Source organism: Sesamum indicum, linkage group LG9 (assembly GCF_026168435.1).
Source record: "Sesamum indicum cultivar Baizhima isolate 11 linkage group LG9, ASM2616843v1, whole genome shotgun sequence".
Classification (NCBI taxonomy): domain Eukaryota; kingdom Viridiplantae; phylum Streptophyta; class Magnoliopsida; order Lamiales; family Pedaliaceae; genus Sesamum; species Sesamum indicum.
Window position 1 is genome coordinate 3,044,567 of NC_142665.1, and position 21,079 is coordinate 3,065,645.

Consider the following 21,079-nt stretch of genomic DNA (forward strand, 5'->3'; position numbering starts at 1 on the left):
CGCCAGTAGATAGACGGCTAGACGACCTGCATTGCTTTAAACAAGGTTCAAAACAAAGAATTTTGATTTTCTGGCACGATTTCAAGCAACTCGCTACACATAACACAAAATCTTCGACTGAATTCTGAGGATCATCGGCCACACCTGCATCCACAAATAACGTTATTAGCACTATCGCCATTGCAACTACCACTCCCATTCTTGAACCTTTCATGTTTCTTTTTCTTTTATCTTTTTTTGTTATTAAAATTATTTAATGCAGAAGGAAAGATGAAAGGCATGAGGAGAGTATATGCAGTATTTATATATATACACAGTTTCTGAGTTCTTAGGGTTTGTTAATTCTGATGATTTCACGAAGGATTTTATAATGATATTATTAAGTGTAATTCAGTAGTGTGTGGGATTTTGTTAATTGTCTGTGGGAAGGAATTAATTAATTAATTATGTGGATTATTTTCTGATTTTGATCTTATTATGAAATAAAATAATAAGAAGAGACAATATTTGATACATGTATATATTCAGGCAAATCTGTGGACTGGTCATATGTTATATATCTTCTTCTTTTCAGTCAAAGAAATAAAATTCACTGTAATCCTAAGATGTACTACTGCATCAGCATGAGTAATAAATATTCTGTAAAATTTTGGCAAAATTACTTTTTTAAATTTGGAATTATATATGGGGTATAGAAAATTTAGTTCTTTATCTTCGGTAATTATAAATTTAGTTATGCAATTTATACCTTCACACATTTAGTTCAGGGCCTCATGTATTTAGTAAAATGGACGTGCGTTGTATCTGAAGTATTTTTTTTTTAAATATCTATAGAATTTCAACAAAAAAAATAAATATATATATAATTTTGAAATGCGTTTAATTGTAGCAAGAATTAATATATTTTTTTATAATGTATATGCACTAAAAAAAGTTTATGTTTCCTTTAATTTTCAAGCATTACATTTTTTTATTCTTCTAATTCATTCTTAAACCTAATTCATTCTTAAACCATGTTATGCAAATTGATTCATTACTTTCTACATAAATGTATGCCTGCTTGATATTTACACTTGCTTCGTGATAATCTTTCTTGACATCAAATTTCCAGTTTTTCTATAATATACTTTTTTATTTTAATTATTTATGTATTTGTATAGACTAATTATGTTTTTGTAGTCCCCTAAAAAAATATTGACAAATATTTAAATTTTTATTTGCAATTAAAGAAAAGAAACATCTTTATATTGCTTAAAGGGGTAAAGAATTAGATGCATATAATTTTTTTATATTTTATGTATATTTGGATATAATAATTATTTCTGGATTATTTACCTTAAATGGATAATATCTATATATTTTAGAAGAAAAGATTAATATTTTATCTCTTACAAACCACATGTAAAATAATGCTATTATTGTTCAATTATTTAAAATCATCGAATGACTTCTTTTAATTAATAACTTTCTCGTTTTGCTAGAAAATTGTTAAGAAATAATGACACTTTATTTTTTTATAAGATTAAATAAATAAGAGATATAATAATCATTAGTCCTCGATGAATTCACCTTTCACATTTTTACTCTTTGTTTCTTTTCAATTCTTTTTATTCCGTGTAAAAAGAATTTCTATAAAATGAGGTCTATGTGAGTGTTCATTCTTTTTCAATACAAAATTTTGAAGTTCAAACTTTGTTCTACAAGAATCAAGATATTACTTAATAGTATACTAATTTGATATTTTCATGGCTAACGGGGTTGGAAGATAATTGCTAACAAAGAAATTTCAGGGCTTATGACCCATCTTCTCTACTTGCATTGAAAGAAAACTAAACTCGAAGCCCAACTATCTCTAAACCATGTTCATATTCTAGCCAAAATTTTGAAAAGAAGTGCCGAAAAGAAAGTTACTGACGTGTCCAGAGTATGCGGATTGCAGCATGGCGATGCACCGACAAATCATATCTTCAAGATGGCAGTCCTAACTATCAAAATCTAATTTACAAAGGAGCGCAGTACTATCCATATATATGCACGTGAAAGATGATATCCCAATCACATTGGTTATATTTCTCAGTTTCAGTCGCATAAATTTAGCTCTTCCTTTGCATAAATACTCTGATGCTTGTGAGCGACTGCTTTGAATGATTCTGGAACAACAAGAACTAGGAATGAGGATTCCAGAAAAATAGAACATTGAGATGGGATAAGAAAGTTCATACCTTTCCAAGCAGAGGAATCTTTTTGATTTATAACAGAGCCTGTCAGAGTCTGAATGGCATCAATTAACATAATTTGTGGAGTGGTTTTTAACTCCTGAACTATCTGGTGGATGGTCTTCCCATTCTCCAAATGTATGTGGTTGTTGGGGTGGCTTGTCTTGCAACCGGCATGGCGCTCAAACTCATAAGCATTAAGTACCTATACAACAATCAAAATTGTTCAACAAGAGGTATGAGAGGTGAAAGACACAGTGAATGAGGGAGAACAAGAAAGATGGTGTACCTCAGAATAGTTACAAGATTGACACCCACAGAGATAGCCAGAGCCCTTTATAGTTCCATGAAGCTCCTTGTAACACGTAAGAAAACATCCTTAAGTGACATAAACAACAACAAATCTCAATGAAGAAAGCAAAATAGTGTAATAGAATTACCTCCCGTGATCCAGAAATGTATCGAACCGACACCCCATCAAGCATACCAGTGTTCAATAAACTCTTGACGTTAGTCAGAAAACAGTGTGGCGCTTCTTTCCTGGCAGGTTTTTTCTCTGACTTACTTCTATATGTAGATTCCAGTCTGGATTTGGGCACGGGGGATGTGCTCACAACAGCATTGCCAATTGGCACATCTACCTCCTTTTTGCTAGGCATTTCAAATCTTCGAACTGAAGGTTGTTCATACAGTAACGAATAGCTACTAACTGGCCTTGCCAGAGCCTCCATTACATCTTGATAACTGCCACAAGGTATAAAACTTGAGCGCCGTTTATTATAGGAGTTAGTCATTGAAATAGAATTGTTAATGCCTTTCCTAGAGACCAAATCCATCGATCTAATATCGGCGACTCCATTGTCATAGGAATGTCTCACCAACGTGCTTCCACCTTCCTTACCACAGGATCGTCCCATCAATGTGATGGTCTTTTCACTTCCCCTGGTGTATGCCTGATCCATGGATACACCTAGTTTATGATCCCCACATGAATGCAATCTGTTTTCCGACTCCTTAACTTGATTAACCTCAACCTTTCCAATTCGGACAAAGCTTACTCCTCTATCCGAATCTTTCATAGCATCAGAAACTGATAAACTGACAGATGAATCCTTCTCAAACTGTTCATCAGAAACTCTTTTCTTCACATCCGAACCATCTGTCTCAAGAACGATCCCACATCCAAATAACTGATCCATGTCTTCATTTGGCACTGATTGAAATCCAGAAGAATTTTCCTGAGGGAATGCATTAGACATGATGATCCGTGATTCAGGCGTGGTAATTGGAACATCAACAGCCTGTTTTTTGCATGGAAATGACTCTGTCCCATAAACATTTGATATCCACTGGCCGCCACACTCAGGTTCCTGCCTACATGAGTTATCCAGAAAAGCATTTGGTCTCTTATAACCTTTGTCCTGGAAAGACTGCAAACAGGGCAAATTACAGGTACAGAATGCCATGAATCAAACTGGATAACAGCAGCATATGAAGAACATTATAAATAAGTATCAACTTGTTAAAGGACAGCTCATCCAAAAGTTTAAGTCGAGAATTATTAATTATATTTGAATTTAGGACCTGTTATTTCACATTGCTTCAATACAAGGTCCAACTCATAAAAGAATCATGTAATATTTAACTAGCTGTTGGACCCGTGTCCCCTGGGCCAAATATATATATATATATATATATATAGATAAAGGTAAATACAAAATTTATTCTATTTGTAAACAAAATGATATTTCGAATTTTACCGCAGACATTTTTCATACTCATAAATTCTTCATTTATAACTCGGTTTATTGCGATGGATGTAGCATGACTTCGTATTAAGAAATACCCCAAATTACACCTGGAATATAAAATTAATAAGCAACTCACAACACAAAGAAAAAATCCAATAACTAAAAATAAGAAATCCACCAAATTAGAAAATATCAATGAACAATCAAAACCACATATAATTGGTGTTCAATATAAAAGTACTAAAAAATAAAAGAAAAGAATAGAAAATAATTGTATACGCGCATTTCTTTACTTTTCGCCTTGCTGCTTGGGCAATCTAATTGTAAAAGTCTCTATAATCTGCAATTCAAAAAAAAAAAAAAAAATCGTAATTTTATTCATCAAAGAAAGCCAAAAGCAAAAAATAGTAGAGAGGGAATGATTTCTACTAAAACCTACGTACAATTCCGTGAGTGCTCTTCCAATTCTTCTTCTTTTTTCTTTCAAAAAAACTCAGTATATTTTCACATGCCCCCTGTCCTTTCAACTCTTTTGTCTCTACTTGGAATCCTCCATACACACTTCAAATATGTGTTCCAAGTGTACAATCTTGACAGCACACCACATCAAGAAACACTCTCTCGTCTCTCCCATGTAAAACAATTAAAAAACAGCCCTCCCGACCTTAGTTTCTGATAAACCCCATTACCACCGAATTCCGAGATTGTACAGTACATAGCACTGCCCATACCTCCAAAACATGATTTTGAGATTCATCATTGAGTTCCAAAGTATATTTAAGCAACCTGCAAATATAACTCAAAAGGAGAGCGTATACATACCTTAAGATCATCTTCAATTCCTCGATTAATCGTCGGATTTTGTGGGGGGTTCAGTTGTTATCGTTCTTTTAGGGGAGATTCTGCTTGGGGTTCGAGAATGATTTGGGGGGGGGGGGGTAGGAGACGTGTGATGTATAGTTTTAGGGTACCTTAATAAAAGGTTGTTATTTTTGTTAACTCAATAAATTGATATGATAAGTCAGTTGTCATTTTTTTTTCTATAAATTTAATTTATTTATTTTGTTAAAATAAAATTAGGAATGAATTATACAATAACATAAAGGGTAAATTTGTTAAAATCACAAAAAAACTTTCATTTTAAATAGTCAAAAAATTACAACTTAATTGATAAAGTTGAGACCTTATGATTTTAAAGGTTATGAGTTCAAATCCCACTATATACATGTACGTTGTTTCCACTTTATAGTATATATTATCTTACAATTAATTTATTTCACCTGTTTAAAATCAAAGTAGACACAAAAATCTTTTATTTTTATTTTTTTTAACTTTTTTCTTTTTTATCCATAGAACATTTAGTATCATTTACACCATTTTATTATGTTTGAGTGGGGTATCAAATGTTAGCTTTTGATTGTTCTGTCAACAAGTGTTATCCATGAGACTGTTGTTAGCTTTCCCAAAATTGGTGTTCTGTATTAATTTATCGCAATTATTGAATTAAATTAATCATTGTTATCTCTTCACTAATATGGGGTTTATAAAAAGTTATAATTTGATGTATAAATTTTATATAAAGTGGATGATATTTTCAAAATATTCTTTTTAAATGACATAACTTGAAATGGAGGATTGGAAATATAACTTTTTTTTGTAAGAAAATTATTTTGTTCCTAATTGTTATTTATATGAATTGAATTTTGGAATCAATATAGAAAATATATGTAATTGTCACATTATATTCAATAAAATTATGTGTATAAAAAAGAAAAGACTAGTGTTGGACTTGGTCACAGTCCGACATAAAAGCAGAACACAGGCACAGAGTTTGGGACACTGACACATCATTCCACAAGCATGGAGGAGCATCGCCACCACTCCACCCTCTCACCCTCAAACTCAATGCTCGTACCCTATGCCCACCGCCACCTCGCCGTCTCCTCCCCCTCCCGTTTCAGGATCCCCCGTGGCTGGGGAGTCGAGGAGGTGCCCCGCCACGACGGCACCCGCTCCGACATGGTCCATCCCATCATCAATTCTTCTTCTTCTCTTGTTTTTTCATGCCCTGAAAATTTCTTGGCTTTCCGGAATTTCTTACTTTCTGCTGATATTTCTGCATTTCTTGATGTATATGTGCAGTATTACTACGAACCAGGGACTGGAAGAAAATTCAGGTCCATCAGAGAAGTTCAGAGATATCTGAATGGGGACTCGTATCCCTGTAGATCCACCAGGAAACTATCTCTCCGTAGTCATGTTGAGTTGAGCTCTGCATTTTGTGTTTTTTTCCCATGTAATTTCCTTTTGTTTTGGTTCATTTACCCTTTCCATGTGTTGGTATTATGCAGAGTTCTGGGTATCGGAGGATGCTTTTTTCTGGTGAAAAGGTAAAGACTTTGTTTTTATTCTGACTTTTCTTTTCTTTCTTTTTTTTTTTTAATTTATGACCAATTTAAATAAGGGAATTGCTTGAAATATTGTAATTATTGAAAATGCAGTTGATTCTTTTGGGATGTTCAGCTAATATATAACTAATAAGTTTCTGAAATTGATACATAGTATTTGTTGAAGTGTTGAATGGAAAAGGTGATGGAAGTTCAGTTTTCAGCACGTTTCCTTTTGTTTTCACTTTCTTGCACTAAATTCCTAATTGAATTTTCTATTCCAAATTCTATTGCATTTTCTATTATATTTAACGTATACATGTATGTGTACAAAATCTTTCTTATTTAAAATAGATGGACCTGTCTTTGAACATCTTGTGTATGTGTTAAATGAAATAGTAGATGCAATAGGAATTGCAATAGAAAATCCAGTCCGACATAACAGCGTTACAGTGTTTGTTGCCTTGAGCTTCAACTATTTTCACGTCATGTAGCATCATTTTAAGCCTATAAAGGATACCAGAAAATGTCAAAGTTTGACGCTCTGGCTTCTGCCCATTATCTTCTGAAAAATGACCCAAACACCATATACTATATGTATATAAGACCTATGATAAAGGATGTGGACAGCATTTAAAACTTGTTGATTTTTGTTTGATCACTGATGATATTAGTATATGTTACTGATTTGTCTTCAGAGTTCCCGGTGTCGAAGGATGATAGTTTCTGGTGGAAAGGTTAGCACTCTTCTATTACTTGTTTCTCAACTCTCTTTCTTTCATTCGTTCTAATCTTGTGTATGCAATATGCGGGCTTGTATGTTTGGTTACCAAGTTCTGGCAAGGTCGATATTATGTATAAACTTTTGCCTTCAGAAAATATGAAGGATGCCTATACATTTATCATGATGTTACTGATTGGGATAGTTATAAAGCTTATAAATATTGTATTTAGAAGTATAAAGATGATGAAAACTTGCTTTCGCCAATTTTGTTTTTGTTACAGTTTCGTTTGAACTTGGATTCAGACAAAGGAAGAGTTTTCTCTATTGCTATGGTCTCATTATGCATTAAAAAAATGTTTGAATCTTCAGAAAATTCGATTATTTTTATCGCAATGTGTGTATTAACAATATAATTCTTAACCTTGATGAGAATGCAAACACAGTTGTTGAGATTGGACAACGAACTAAGCCAAAGTCATTTAGCCGTTACGGCTTCCCAGAGGGCTGCTCCGGCTGCACCCTTTGTCCTTCCTGATGGTTGGATTGTGGAGGAGGTGCCCCGTAAGTACGATCACTGGACTGACAAGGTAATGCGTCTCGTGTTGGTTCTAAAATCATTTTTTTCCAAATAAAGCAATGTTGTTTGTATGACAAAGTATTATTCTTTGCTATAGACTATATTTATGAGAAATATTTTAGAAAATAAAGGAAGAAATTCTTTCTATGTTAGTTAAGATAAACGTTTTGCTCGAGACTATCATAAAGAAATTCTCTTCCATATTATGTTTTGACTCTCCAACTTTTGTTGATCTTATATTAGTTAGTGAATTTGACAACAGAAGTAAAGATAATTATATTTTGTTGGGTGTACAGTATTACTATGAGCCTCATACTGGACAGAAGTTCCGATCCCTGGTTGCCGTCGAGAGGTACTTGACGGAATTGGAAGAAAATGAACCCTTATCCAAGGCTCTAGAAGAAATAAAGGAAAATAAGCCCCTCTCCAAGATTTTTAAACTCGAGAATCATGCAAAGGTGAGCTGAAGATACAACTTAAACTGGGATTTCTTAAATTGCGATCGACGAAATCTCATGACCACATTGTTCATGTCGTTGTTAGCACTCGAGCCCAAGGAAGAAAAATATCTCCAGGGAGAATACTCAAGCTTCGTCTTTCGTTAGTCCGCCGATGAAAGTCAATTGGGTTCTTGCTAGTTCACGAGGAGATGCATGGAACCCCTTCATCTCTGAGGCGTTGGTACCAGACTCTATTAAGCAGCAATGGAGTAATAGATTCATGCTATTCATGAACGACGGATGCGGTAATTTTCAAAGTTCCTGAGAATAGAGGTAAAATTGGTATGTCGAAACCCGATTTTCATTCAATGTTTTCTGATATGTTCATGTCCGCCATGATGAAGCTTTTGCACTTAGATTACCTCAGAAAACAGGCCAAAAACATCAAGAAACGTATGACTTTGGGCCGTGCGAACATTGTCGGATCTCTTAACCTTTCTCTTCATTTATGCAGTCAGTGGCTACCCTGAAGACGACAATTGAGGATACATAATGCTAGAGCTCTAGCTGATGATGGTTTGTGTACCGCTGCCGATGTTGTAGTCTACCTTAACGATTTGTGTTGTACATTCCTGAAGACTCCTGCGATTTCTGTTGTAGTAACCATGTAAATGCCCCTCTTCGGTCCCTCTTTAATTGCTCTAATAGTTGGGTAGCTATGAACTTGGTAATGTTTGCGGTTGTAGTTCAGAATGGTTCTCTATGTAAAACGGATCGCTATGTCAATTTAAATTTGATCTATTTTATTAATTTAAATAAGTTATTTATTTTATTTTTCTTCTATTTTATTAATTAATTATATATAATAAAAAATTAAATTAAACACACATCAAGTATGCCATTGCTAGTTTATATTAAATTTATAAAATGACTTACAATCTAAACAATAATTTACAAGAACATATGAACTATTCAAGACTAATCATACAAGAATACATAAGTATAATGCTAAAACTTTAGTTTAGTCCTGTCTGAAAGTAGTTGCCCTTGTACGCTCACAGGTCTACCTAGTATTTCAACAGCCCCCTCAAAGTTACTTGAGAAGAAAATACATTTCCGATCGGAGTAAGCTCTTTAGCCTACCTATTTCGGGCTCAGCCAGTAGCTACACCGTCAAGTCGCTTCTTAGCTGCTTATCGTTTGTGTCCCTCCCTGAGGGTCACTTCAGTCCCGAACATGAATGATTTTGTTCAGCAATAACTATTTACCTGAAAAATACATAGATAGCTTGTCCCTCAAAATCGAACCTGCTTTATCAATGGATTCGCAAACCTCTTGCTTGTATCCTGGATCATGGTGGAGAGAGGAGGGTGAGGGCAAATCATCTGAAACTTCGTCTTCCATGTCTATGACGATGTTGTGGAGAATGCAGCAGACGAGGATAAACCTAGGCAACTTGTGCTTGTCGGGTCTCCACATTTCCCCTCGGATCATCCTCCAAACATCTTTTAATCTTGCCAGTGCCCTTTGAGCGACAACATGTGTTGCAAGGAGCCTCTTATTGAACTCTGCTTCAGTTTCAGAAAGTTCTTTCCCTTGATATGGAGTCACAAGCCAAGGCAATAATGGAAACCCTGAGTCACCAATTATATACTCTGTTTCTTTCGATAAATGGATCTTGTTCCCATTCAACTTCTCTCCTTTTTGGCACAGTTTGAAGAAATTTGAACTCTGGAGAACTGAAGAGTCATTCATCTTTCCAGGCCATCCAGTGACTATGTTCCGGAACCTCAGATCAGGGTCGACAATTGCTTGCAGGATCATGCTGTGATTCTCCTTGCGATCAAGCCAGGTGTTGGCTTCCGGATCAGATGAGGTCAACAGCATGGTTATATGAGTGGTGTCGATTGCACCACAACAATTTGGGAGGCCTTGGATTTTCTCAAACTTGCTTTTTATTTCTGTAATTTCTTGTTCTGTGGAAGGCCATTGGAGGTGCTGAAGGCCCTTTTCTTCAATGGCCTCAACAAAGCGCCATGTCACCTGAGAGACGGTTGAATGGTGTGCCCCAAATGAGTCCCCAATTGAGATTAATGAGTTCCCAGAGCCAAGCCTTATTAGTGCTAAGGCCACCTGATCATTTAATGACATTGGCTTGCCATTTGTAAAAGCAAAATGTGTTTTAGCCGTCATATGCTCCTTTACTAGTGAACATATATACTCGAAAGTTTTTCTGGACACTTTGAAAGTAGATTTGAACTTGTCCAATAGCTGTGAAGACGAAGGATTGCCTGCAGACAGGTAAAGAAGATTATCCAATCTGAGATGAAAAATGCAGAAGCATCAGAAAGCACAAAAATTTCCACAAAGAATAACGAAATTAGGAATACTCAACAAATTAGCATGTGTCAGATGAATGAAAAAATCCACCATGAAAAAGGCAGTTTCAACTCCATTCAACATCAATGCTTTGAGCAGTACAACGAAGAGCTTGATGATCAAACACTTGTCCCCGTTTTTGTTACCCCTGGTACAAGAACAAAATAAAAGCTTACCTCCTGATTCCTATATTACAATCCTTAACTAATGAACCAGGAATTAACAGGAACACCTCTCACTTCAATACCAAACCATGCAATTTTATCTTGCAGATAAAAAAGCAACTCCATTTTAATTTTACTGCCGAAAATCATAAGGGGAAAATAATTAAGCACATTAAAACAACCCTGATGACAAGAGTCTCCAGACACAAAGATGAGCTGGCCATCAATCAGATTACTTTTGATTAACAATAGAGTGTATTGTCAATTATCTGCCTAATAAGCATTGCTAAACTTAGTTTTCCAGTAAAATGGAGTCCGTGTCTTGAAATGAATCACTCCATAAAATCCATCAAGTATTCCTGCTTCTATTTTTCAGTTACTTCATTTAATACTCTCATATTATTGTATCATTAGTTAAAATAACTCTATCCTCCTGGTCTTCTCATAATATCTACATGCAAAATGTTTTTCATGTTTTATTTCAGATAACTTCCTCTCTCTACAAATGTCATATGACCGAGAGGTAAATTATGTTCATGCTAACATTACAGTTTCCACATGTTTAACTCAAAGTGAAGCCTATGTTGTTGTCTGCGGATGTGGGATAAGATCCCTTGACTGATAGGCATATGCTCATGATTATGTGCGATATCTGGATGGGAATGGGACCATAGAAGTGGAACTCCAATAAACCACAACAGTTAGCGAATGCAATTGTCTTATTCCCAATGAGCTTGATCTGAATCTAAACTTTAACCACAATGCTCTGTTCATCTTGAATGCAAAATGATTACTCAAAAGAACAAAAAAGTTATAAAGCTTCTTTGGCACACCATCCTTTGGAAAAATATTGCAAACAAGTCCTTGCAGACTTTCCTTTGACCAAAAACAAAAAATAAACAAAATCACTATACAAAACACCAAGGAGTCTTCCAGCAAATAACTGTTTCTTCTCTGACAACACTGATTATTTATGAGCAAATCACATGATCCCATTGGTTATGATGGCTGTTCCATCTAATCTACATTTTCTGAAACTTCAATTCTTAGAAAGCTTCTTTTACAATTAGACTGCTCTTTATCTAGCAAATGCTGATATGCCAAAATACATATTCCTCCTCCACCAAATCCTACCCTCCAGTAAACTACTCATGCAAACAAGTCTATGTAGTGGGATAACATACTTGAGGAATGTGATGAACTTACATTCTTTTATGGGTAGTTCCTACTGCTATTTTATTAAGGCATCAGTGCTTAAACTAACGTCACACTATTAGGCAAGATTTGAATGAATTGTATCAGTAAAGTGCATCAAGTTAACAGTAGTATGAAATAACTTCTTTTAGTACTCAATGGATTACAATGTACGATATGAGAAGTATGAATTACTTTAGGCTGCTCTCAAGGACATGCATACCCGATGGAAGATTTTCATATAAACTCTTTTTCATAATAAAGCAGCATGAGTTTGTTATCCAAATTTGACAAAACAAAAAATGTTGAAAATTATCATAATAGTTCTGTCAGAATAGATGTCGAGCAACAAATGTACTTTCCTGATTTAGGCACTGCAGTATAAGCTGAGTTCTGCCTTAAAAAAACTCAAGGCTAACTTGCATGCAGGTAATGTATGTGATTATATAGAGGCAAATCAAGTAACCTACTCATTGAGAGACGAATTTTGAGTTGTTTAAGCAACAATAAATTAGAACAACCTCCATATTTCTAGTGCCATGAAGTATTATATCTTGAATGTTGAGAATTGACTCAAAAATTCAGAACAGCTAGTAAATCAGAATCCTACTTGACCACATTAATCTGCATTTTGCAAAATTGAAAAGCATAGGATAAGTGAAGGTCGGGCAAAGCTGAACTGCGCAAAAGAAGAATCTTAAACAAATCAAGCACAAATGATATGCACACCTAATAATACTTAAAGCGATCAACTGTACACAAAATAGAACCATTCAATATAACGACATTCATAACATTGCAAATATACAATAAACGGCTGGAAAAATTGTTTTTAACCTTACCAGCAATTATCTTTGATAAAATATCCCAAGAGTCAGTAGAGCCCTCTTCTGAAGACCCAGAAACCAAAGAATTGTCTTCAGCTTTCTTCTCCACTTTCCTTTTCTTTTTATTCCCTCTCAGAGGTCCCATGGGTGTCAGTTGAATCAAAACCCAAAAACTGCCAAGCAACCTCAAAAAGTGTCAGAAAACAACTACTTAGCATTCACATTTAAATCTACTCATTTGTGATAAAGGAAGATTGAATACGAAGGACACAAAGAGATCTCAAATGAATTATGAAACAAAATGCATGGACGTAAACATATATGTATATCTGTATAGGTCTGCATCTGCAGGTGATTAGCTACAATTAGTCAATGGTGAGCTCATGTGCGTGCATTTTTTTTTCTTGCCCTTCTTTTTGGTGTTTCTGTAGGACCTGCAAATTGAAAAAGGTTATGATATAGGAATGGAGGAATGGGACTTCACAGGGAAAGGGAAATCTGAACAAGTTATTGTTATGTTGTAATTTGCTCAAGACAACTTCGCAAAGACATGTTAGTATGGACATTGGTAGAGGCTGGGAAGACAATAGTTACATGAATTCGATTTTTTACAGGGCTAGAGACAGGTAAAAAAAAAAAAAAGCAAACAAGTTTATTTCAAAAGGTAAAAAGATGCTTGAGGAAACAATATATGACGCAAGTATGAGATAACCTAACAGATCACTTCCAAATCCAAAGTAAACCACATTGGAGCTCCACCAAACAACAGCAAAACCACAATAGTTTAACTCCAAATAAATAGAACTTGAAAAGCTACATCCATAATAACCTTAACATTAACTATAGATAATCCATTATTCATCAGGAATATTCACTTGATACAAAATGGCAAACAAATCAGCAACACAATAGGACCACAACAGACACAAGTATAAAAGTCAAGTGCACAAATGACAATATGTCGCCTTGCGTTGAATCCGCATTCTTAAAGACATAAATATTTTTATACAATGTGCATATGAGTTCCTCTACAGGAACCTTGAAAGAAAATGCTTAAGATCAACAATTACTAAATTACTTCCTCCCTGACTGCAACCAGACAAATCATATGGTTAACAAAAGAAACTCCAGTAAAGAGAACTCCTTCAGCAACACCTCCGCGACAGTCTACTTCCTTTATCAATGTTTCCCTTTCACACAAATCTCGGCTATGCAGGAACATGTTGCAATCTGATGATAATAATATCACGAGCAGGCTAAAATACGTTCACAAACAAAAATCACGCATTCACACCCAGAGCTAGAGGCACGCTCACTAATCAACAAAACTATAGCAGAAAGATTCAAACTTCGATGAATGAGTGAATTACTTGGAAAAAGCAGGTGGCCGCCACTTCGAGCTGGGATTGTTTGTGTTCAGCGCCAATGGAAGTGAGAGATTGAGAGAGAGTATTGAAAGCGCTGCCCTTTGTTTGGGTTCTCGGAGGAATGCTTTCCTTGAGACTTGTTTTGCTCCACAATGCTAACTTATAAATAATAAGCTACAAAGTATAGATTAATTATACCACACTCCATCCCTCCACATAATCTAATATTTTATATTATATATATATATATAATTAAAAAAGAACAAAGATAAGATGCGTAATTAATTAAAATAGATAAAACAAATTAACTTCAAATACGATAGAAAATTAATTCTAATGATACGGTGGTGAAATAAATATTTTTAACATATTTTAGCTCACATATATTCCACCGGTTAATGATAGTTACTACAGCCTCCTCCAATTTAATTAATAGTACAAATATTTAATATGTTGACTAAATCAATTTTATCTTTCTCTCTTCTTTTCGTTCTACCATATATTAAATTAATTGTTGAAAAATTTTAATTATTTATATGAACTTGCGCCTTTTAAGAACTACACTGCCCAAAAGAGGTCGCGAAGCCCAAATTCAGCTCATCGGCCCAAGAGAGGTCGCAAAGCTCAAATATCAACCATGATGAAGACAGCCCACTAGAAGATTACCACTCGATTGTATCTTTGATGGATAAAGTTGATACCACCAAAACTTCCTTAATTTTCACCAACGTCCTTGTTAATATGATATCGGTAGATCTCGTTTTTGTTATCATAAAACTATATGACATGGCAAATAATTTGATAAAATATATTACAATAAAATCGACATTCAAAGGAATTTGAAAATATCTTAATCACCCTCAATTGTATGCTTGATTTTCTCATCACATTCCTGTAAATAGGCGAGTAAGTTAAGGTCTTAGGATTTTTAATATAATATGCATAAAAAAGGATTTTTAATATAATATTTTTCTTAAAAAATAAAAAAATATTTTTTTACCATATTATATATATATTAACATCTATATAGATAAAACCAATAGATAATGGGTAGTTTATGACAGTTAACTTGAAGCAAAACCCTTATCTTTCCTATGCATATATATATATATATATATAAAACCACCACTACTACTTTCTTCATCAACACATTCCATTTTCCTCTCTCCAGGGATTTCCAACTCCCATTTCAAGAAGAGTTGATAATCTTGGAAAATCTGCAAATGGGAAGGCTATTCTTGAGGGAATTCGATCAGCCAATCCCTGATTACCTGATGTGCGGGTCTTGCCAAACCCCTATTGCCTTACCAGAAGACTTCTACTGCTTCTCCCCAGTAAAACTCTCCCTTATACTTGTGTGTCTTTCCAATCTCACTACTGTTCAACATTAATTCTTGCATGCTCTTAATCATTATAGGTATAGAATTCATGATTGATCATTTGTTCTTGTGGAATTTTAATTCTTGATGTGGATGTGCATTATGTTTTGCATGCAATTTAGGTGAAATTAATGCTTCTTTGATATACATCGATTGGTTTCGTCTGCAGGACGAGGTGGGAGTTTACGGCCTAGTCTTTCAAGATCGTGAGCGTAGGATGTAAGACCTCGATGTCGTATATATATTACTCATTTTCATCATCTTAATTAAGATGATAAAATCGAAAAGAAGTTAATATTTTTGTGCTTCAAGCCAATGTCTAACAGTCTGATTCATGTACGTCGTACGCATGCAGCATCAACGTGCTAGTCGACAAAGCTGTCCGCCATCGGCAGGTTGGCGGTAACAAAGTTGCGGATATCTACTGCATAAAATGTGGTGAAGAATTGGGCTGGAAATATGTAAGATTCTAATTCGAGTTGTCCCCCTCTTTCCATTGTACTATTTTTCACGTTTCTTGATATCGTCATGCTGTGTGTTTGCAGATTGAAGCTGACGGTGCGCAGCTGTTTATCCGAGATGGAATGGTGCAATTAAGGAAGTAATAAGCCGGCCGGGAACTGTTTGTATTAATAATTTTGTGTAAGCATGGCGATGATGAGTTTGTCCTTACAATTTTTGAAATATATTGAGGTACAGGGACAAGGTGCTGAGGAGACATGGCGATCTGATCATAAATGGAGAGGCAAGAGAAGCTGTACAATATCACATACTATACTGAAGAAGTATTCAAATTCTGATTTCTGGATTTGACAAGTGGTGCTGTGCTGTGTAGAGTCCAATTCTCCATAAAACCATGTATAGATCCTTCAAATCAGTGCTGATGTTGCACTTTTACAAGATCATTATGTTGTATATTTCAAATGCTTATCACAGTAATGCCCCTATACCCTTTTGTCTTGTCTTGTATTATTTAATTCATTGCAAAATAATAAATAACATAATCATATATCCAATCCAAAATAGTAAACAAGGTTATTAATTATTTATCATTGTAACCATTACAATAAGTACAAAGCAAACACTTTACATATGTAAATATTAAATCATCTCATCCCCATTTTATTTAATTAATATTCATCCTACGTACTCATATCTATATATCGTCCATTTATTCCATACATTAAAAAAAAAAAACAAATCCCTTGATGATGTGGAGTAAATGCCCGGAATTAAGTATCATCACCTTGACACTTTTTTTACAAAACTCATATTTAACTAAAATTAGGTTTCCTAATTATTCTGAATTAATTACTATACTATGGTGAATGGTGATAATATATATCTATACTATATGTTAACGGAGAGTATCTTTTTTGTATCTTTTTTATTTTTGATATGTTTTTTTTTCACCCACTAACTTCAACATTTCCCTTATTATCTACAAATAATAAAATCTATTTTTTAAAATAGTTATTTATTTTAGTTATTTTTTTTTTCTTTCACCTACTCCAATTGTCCTCTTTCATAGTTATTTATGTTTTTATCGTAATCATTATTATATTATCATTTTTTTCCTACAACAAAAGAATTAGTTAATAGTAATTAATTATTTTAAATTTTTTGGGCACATAAATTGGATGTGCCACATATAACTAGTTATATATTAAGAGAGAGTACGCTTTTATATCTCCCCCTTTTTTTGTTTGCTTTTTTTTAATATTTAATTTATTTTTTGTTTATAATTTATCTAACTTCTCATTTTTTGTCTGCCTCTAATTTAATATATAATTTATTTTTTCATCATTTTTAATATTAACTTATTAATATTTTGTAGATATATGAAATAATAAAAAGCTTCTTATAAATATTTTAAATACTATTAAAGAATTTGCACATACATTGCGTGTCCATAAATTACTAGTAAAATGATAATTGATTAATCACTTTACCTTAGAAAGGGAGAAGCAGTTGCAATATACCCTCCCTTTCCCTATGACGTGGCGGTAGTTATGACAGTTAAGTTGAACAAAGCCCAACTTCCCCTCATAAAGGAATGACTACAAACACAGCTTACTTGACATTCATTTCCTTCCCTTTCTTGGAAATATTCAAATTCTTGAAATCGCAGCTTACTTGACATTCATTCAAGAATCAGCTCGTTTCTATCAAGAATTTGGCTTTAGACGTTCCCATATAGCGAGGATCTGCAAATGGCAAGGACTGGTTTGGTGGTGTTTAATCAGGAGTATCCTGACTACTACATGTGCAAGTCGTGTCGAACGCATATTGCCTTGGCAGAAGACTTCATCTCCATCGATGCAGTACGTAAAATCTCCGTCTTAAGTTACTGTAATATTAGCGTTCAAGAATTCCGGTTTTATTTCTTCTTAGATCAGTTTCTTGATCTAATTGCTTTTAAGTTCCATGGTCCTTTGCTTCTTCAAGAATTCTCATACTCTCTGTCATGTTTCAATCTGTTTTTTTCGGATGCAGGATACTGAACTAATTGGCGCAACGTTTGATAAAGCGTAAGATCTGAATGCTGCAGTAGTCGTATTTTCATTCATCTGGATAAAGTTGGTTAAACAGTATGAACTTAGGGAAAACTTGATGTGCTGCAAATTAAGTTTCTCAATCGGGTAAATGTATATATGTATGCAGTGTGAACCTGCGAGTCGACGGACCAGTTCACCACAGGGAAGTTGCTGGCAAGACAGTTGTTGATATCTACTGTGTCAACTGTGATGATAAGTTGGGCTGGAGATATGTAAGGATTTTCATTTTGTTTCTAAGTCAAGAAGAGTCTTTATTAAAGATAGCTCTGTTTAGTTCAGTATCCTGGACACGAAAAAGGAGATTGAAACAGGACAGCAGGAATGCAAGATATATATTTACTAGATTTTGTTTCTAAGTCAACTCAAGAAGAGACTTTATGATGCAGATTCATGTTAATGGGGAGGAGATTGCTCTTGAAGATGACAACGTGAGGCTAAGAATGTAAGCAATTAATGAAAACTATAGCATACCACTGAATGTTTGTACGTTGTTATAACACTGTCAGTTCCCTTACAAGTATTGTTGGGAAACTATTTAACAGGAAAAAACTCGTGAGGAAGTATAGCAATCAGATTCTGGATGCAGAAACCATGTCTCCAGTCCGTGAAGATCCATAATACTGTCTGCAGTAAGAGTCTTGAGAGGATGGATAGATTGAAGAACTTAGCTGAAGTTCGTCTACAGTCATAAATTTTACTTTTCACTGAATTTAGACTTTATTCCTTCACATTCAGACTCTGTATTTTTCGATTCTTGCAGAGGAAAACCCTCGTTGCAGCAAAGCTTATCCTCTTACAGATTGTGTTTTCAAATTTGAATTGAGATAGTATATCCGAAACAGTTTTCAGGTTAAACTTTCTTCTTCTGAGATACTCACTTAGCAACAAGGCGTGCTTCTCATTTTTACATGGACTCATCTGTCAAATATGTACGAAGAAACGTAAAAATGCATTAGCAACCCATTATTTGGTGCCTTTCTTTAGCTTGCAAAACCATACAGAACAAAAAATAAATCAAGATGGCATATTTTGAGTATGTTATACTACTTAAGCTACTTTCACTGAAGCATTTTTTTGAATCACCTTGCAATTATCAAGTTCCGCTTGATTGCAGATGTTTTGATTCTTTGATCTCTGTAACCCCTGCACGACAATGAAGCATTTCGCTTTATAACATCCTCTCTCTAGTGAGGCGCATTTTCTTTAGGACAGAGCCATGAGGCTAGAAAGCCAACGCGGACAATACCTCATGCTAGTGGCCCTAATCATGTCGCATGCTTCATTGCAAGCCAAATTTTATCAGAAAAGAGAAATACAAGAAGTTGAAAGCATGGAAACTGTGTAACAGAAGTTGGTGCAGATGAAAATGAAGTGAAGTTAATGCAAAACTTAAAAATAAAGGGTCATTAGATCCATCAATGTACAAACAGTTCCCCAATTACACGTATGCGCACGTGTATGCAGTGTCAACGTGCAAGTCGACGAACCCATTCGCCACAGGCAAGTAGGTCACAGAGTTGCTGCTGATATCTACAATTTCGAGTGTTTTAATTCATGACAAATCCTTCTTGCAGTTAATGTTATTCGCAATATGCATTTCCTGCATGCTGGAAAGGCATGAATTCCAAGTCCCTTTTAACAATATTATGAGTGTGGACCAACTCAATGTTACATTATATTTCCATCCTCACTATATATAGTTTTCTTACAATTTTGCAATATTGTACAGACATTGTAGTTATATATAGTTGATGTCTGGCCATATGTTATAATCGTGCAATTATTCTATCCCAGAAGGAAATTTTTTATCAACGACAGACATAGTTATAAAGTTCTCTAAGAATCAAACCGCTTCTAATCACAGTACCAATCAATGCCTAATTCCTTGAACTACTAAACAAAAACCATACATATTCGTCTAAAAATGTGCGGCAAGCAAGGTGGTGAACATGCAGTACAACCATAGCTTGAGAACTGAGATCAGTTCAAAATTCAGTAACAGCATGTTCCTCAACTTAGTGCTAGTATCACTATCTTTTTTCTTTTTCCTAATACCCAGACTTTTAAATCTTTTGCTGAGATGATGTCGACGAGGTGAGGATGATGAGTGAAAGAGAAAATATAGATGATTGCTTGTATACAATGTGTTACACCCTCAGATATGGTGGCAGTTGTGACAGTTAAGACAGTTAACTTGAAACAAAGCCCATCTTCTCCTCATATATAGTAACAACACACACTCCTTTAGAGCTCAGAAAACTGTCTTTCCATCATCAAATCTGCATTCCAATCAAGAACAAGCCAAGAATTTGGCTTCAGAGTTTGCCTTGACTATCAGCAAATGGAAGAGATACCTCTGGTGCATTTTGATGAGTGCTACATGTGCAAGTCATGCAGAACTCATCTTGCCTTGGAAGCCGACATGATCTGCATCCATGTAAAATTTCTGTGTTTTTTTTTTTTATTTCTGTGTTGTTCAAGAATTCCATTTTCCGTCTTATATAATCTTGTTTCTCGTTCATTTTCTTCCAGAGAGTTTCTTGGTGTCAATGGCTTTACAATAAGATGGATCTTCAAGAATTTCTTGGACCTCTTGTTTAGTTGAATATAATCTGATCCTATTTGGGTATAATGGCTCTAAAACGACACGCTGCAGTGCTATAATTTACGAATTCTAGTGAATAAATCAACTGATAGTGTTGTTCTTGAGCATTTCTTGGAATGTAATAACTACTGATGAGACTGTTCTTTTCTTGAATGAATGAAAAGTTACAGCACGAGAGCATCCTAATTCACAAGCAAATATTTAGCATTATCATAAGACTTGATTTCCCAATTTTTCATCAGTCGAAAAATGATACACGTTGGTCGTTCTTATGATGAGACATCAAAATATGTGCGACAACACTCTACTGTATCACTTTTTTTTCTCCTGATGGCAGAACGCCATATATATATATATATATATATATATATTTGTATAGTGCTAGTTTCACTAGTAGATGGTTCACTAACTGGAAGACATTTGATGATTTGGCCTTTTATAGAGATACCGGATTCTTCTAAAGGTAGATGTTCACTCGAGATTATTGACCCATCAAGCTTTGTCCATTTTT

At 34.6% G+C, this 21,079-nt stretch overlaps 3 protein-coding genes across 17 annotated transcripts; 1 reads left to right on the forward strand and 2 right to left on the reverse strand.

The window, feature by feature from the left end:
• Nucleotides 1-1,773: 1,773 nt before the first annotated feature.
• LOC105170387 (DNA-binding protein) lies at nucleotides 1,774-4,919 on the reverse strand. Of its 10 annotated transcripts, none has more exons than XM_011091132.3 (7): nucleotides 4,790-4,919; nucleotides 4,261-4,307; nucleotides 3,977-4,074; nucleotides 2,657-3,646; nucleotides 2,506-2,571; nucleotides 2,223-2,421; nucleotides 1,774-2,150 (listed from the first exon to the last, which is right to left on the reverse strand). In XM_011091132.3, exons 3-7 carry the CDS (start codon nucleotides 3,983-3,985, stop codon nucleotides 2,080-2,082), a joined length of 1,335 nt encoding a protein of 444 aa, XP_011089434.1. In that variant the 5' UTR covers nucleotides 3,986-4,074; nucleotides 4,261-4,307; nucleotides 4,790-4,919; the 3' UTR covers nucleotides 1,774-2,079. The 10 variants fall into 10 exon arrangements, with proteins under 10 accessions (XP_011089434.1, XP_020552673.1, XP_011089433.1 ...); XM_020697014.2 differs by having other exon boundaries at nucleotides 3,995-4,074; nucleotides 4,247-4,307; XM_011091131.3 differs by having other exon boundaries at nucleotides 4,247-4,307.
• Nucleotides 4,920-5,753: 834 nt separating this feature from the next.
• MBD7 (methyl-CPG-binding domain 7) lies at nucleotides 5,754-8,927 on the forward strand. 3 transcript variants are annotated; one of them, XM_088884464.1, is made up of 8 exons: nucleotides 5,754-5,989; nucleotides 6,110-6,230; nucleotides 6,317-6,357; nucleotides 7,053-7,091; nucleotides 7,522-7,665; nucleotides 7,952-8,113; nucleotides 8,199-8,437; nucleotides 8,610-8,927. In XM_088884464.1, exons 1-7 carry the CDS (start codon nucleotides 5,828-5,830, stop codon nucleotides 8,418-8,420), a joined length of 891 nt encoding a protein of 296 aa, XP_088740590.1. In that variant the 5' UTR covers nucleotides 5,754-5,827; the 3' UTR covers nucleotides 8,421-8,437; nucleotides 8,610-8,927. The 3 variants fall into 3 exon arrangements, with proteins under 3 accessions (XP_088740590.1, XP_088740589.1, XP_011089437.1); XM_088884463.1 differs by having other exon boundaries at nucleotides 5,755-5,989; nucleotides 8,199-8,428; XM_011091135.3 differs by having other exon boundaries at nucleotides 5,756-5,989; nucleotides 6,110-6,226; nucleotides 6,319-6,357; nucleotides 8,199-8,428.
• A 62-nt stretch (nucleotides 8,928-8,989) lies between these two features.
• LOC105170389 (protein ALP1-like) lies at nucleotides 8,990-14,173 on the reverse strand. Of its 4 annotated transcripts, none has more exons than XM_011091137.3 (3): nucleotides 14,030-14,173; nucleotides 12,675-12,832; nucleotides 8,990-10,386 (listed from the first exon to the last, which is right to left on the reverse strand). In XM_011091137.3, exons 2-3 carry the CDS (start codon nucleotides 12,802-12,804, stop codon nucleotides 9,356-9,358), a joined length of 1,161 nt encoding a protein of 386 aa, XP_011089439.1. In that variant the 5' UTR covers nucleotides 12,805-12,832; nucleotides 14,030-14,173; the 3' UTR covers nucleotides 8,990-9,355. The 4 variants fall into 4 exon arrangements, with proteins under 4 accessions (XP_011089439.1, XP_088740623.1, XP_088740625.1 ...); XM_088884497.1 differs by having other exon boundaries at nucleotides 12,675-13,093; XM_088884499.1 differs by lacking the exon at nucleotides 14,030-14,173 and adding an exon at nucleotides 10,526-10,622 and having other exon boundaries at nucleotides 12,675-12,815.
• Between the last annotated feature and the right edge of the window lie 6,906 nt (nucleotides 14,174-21,079).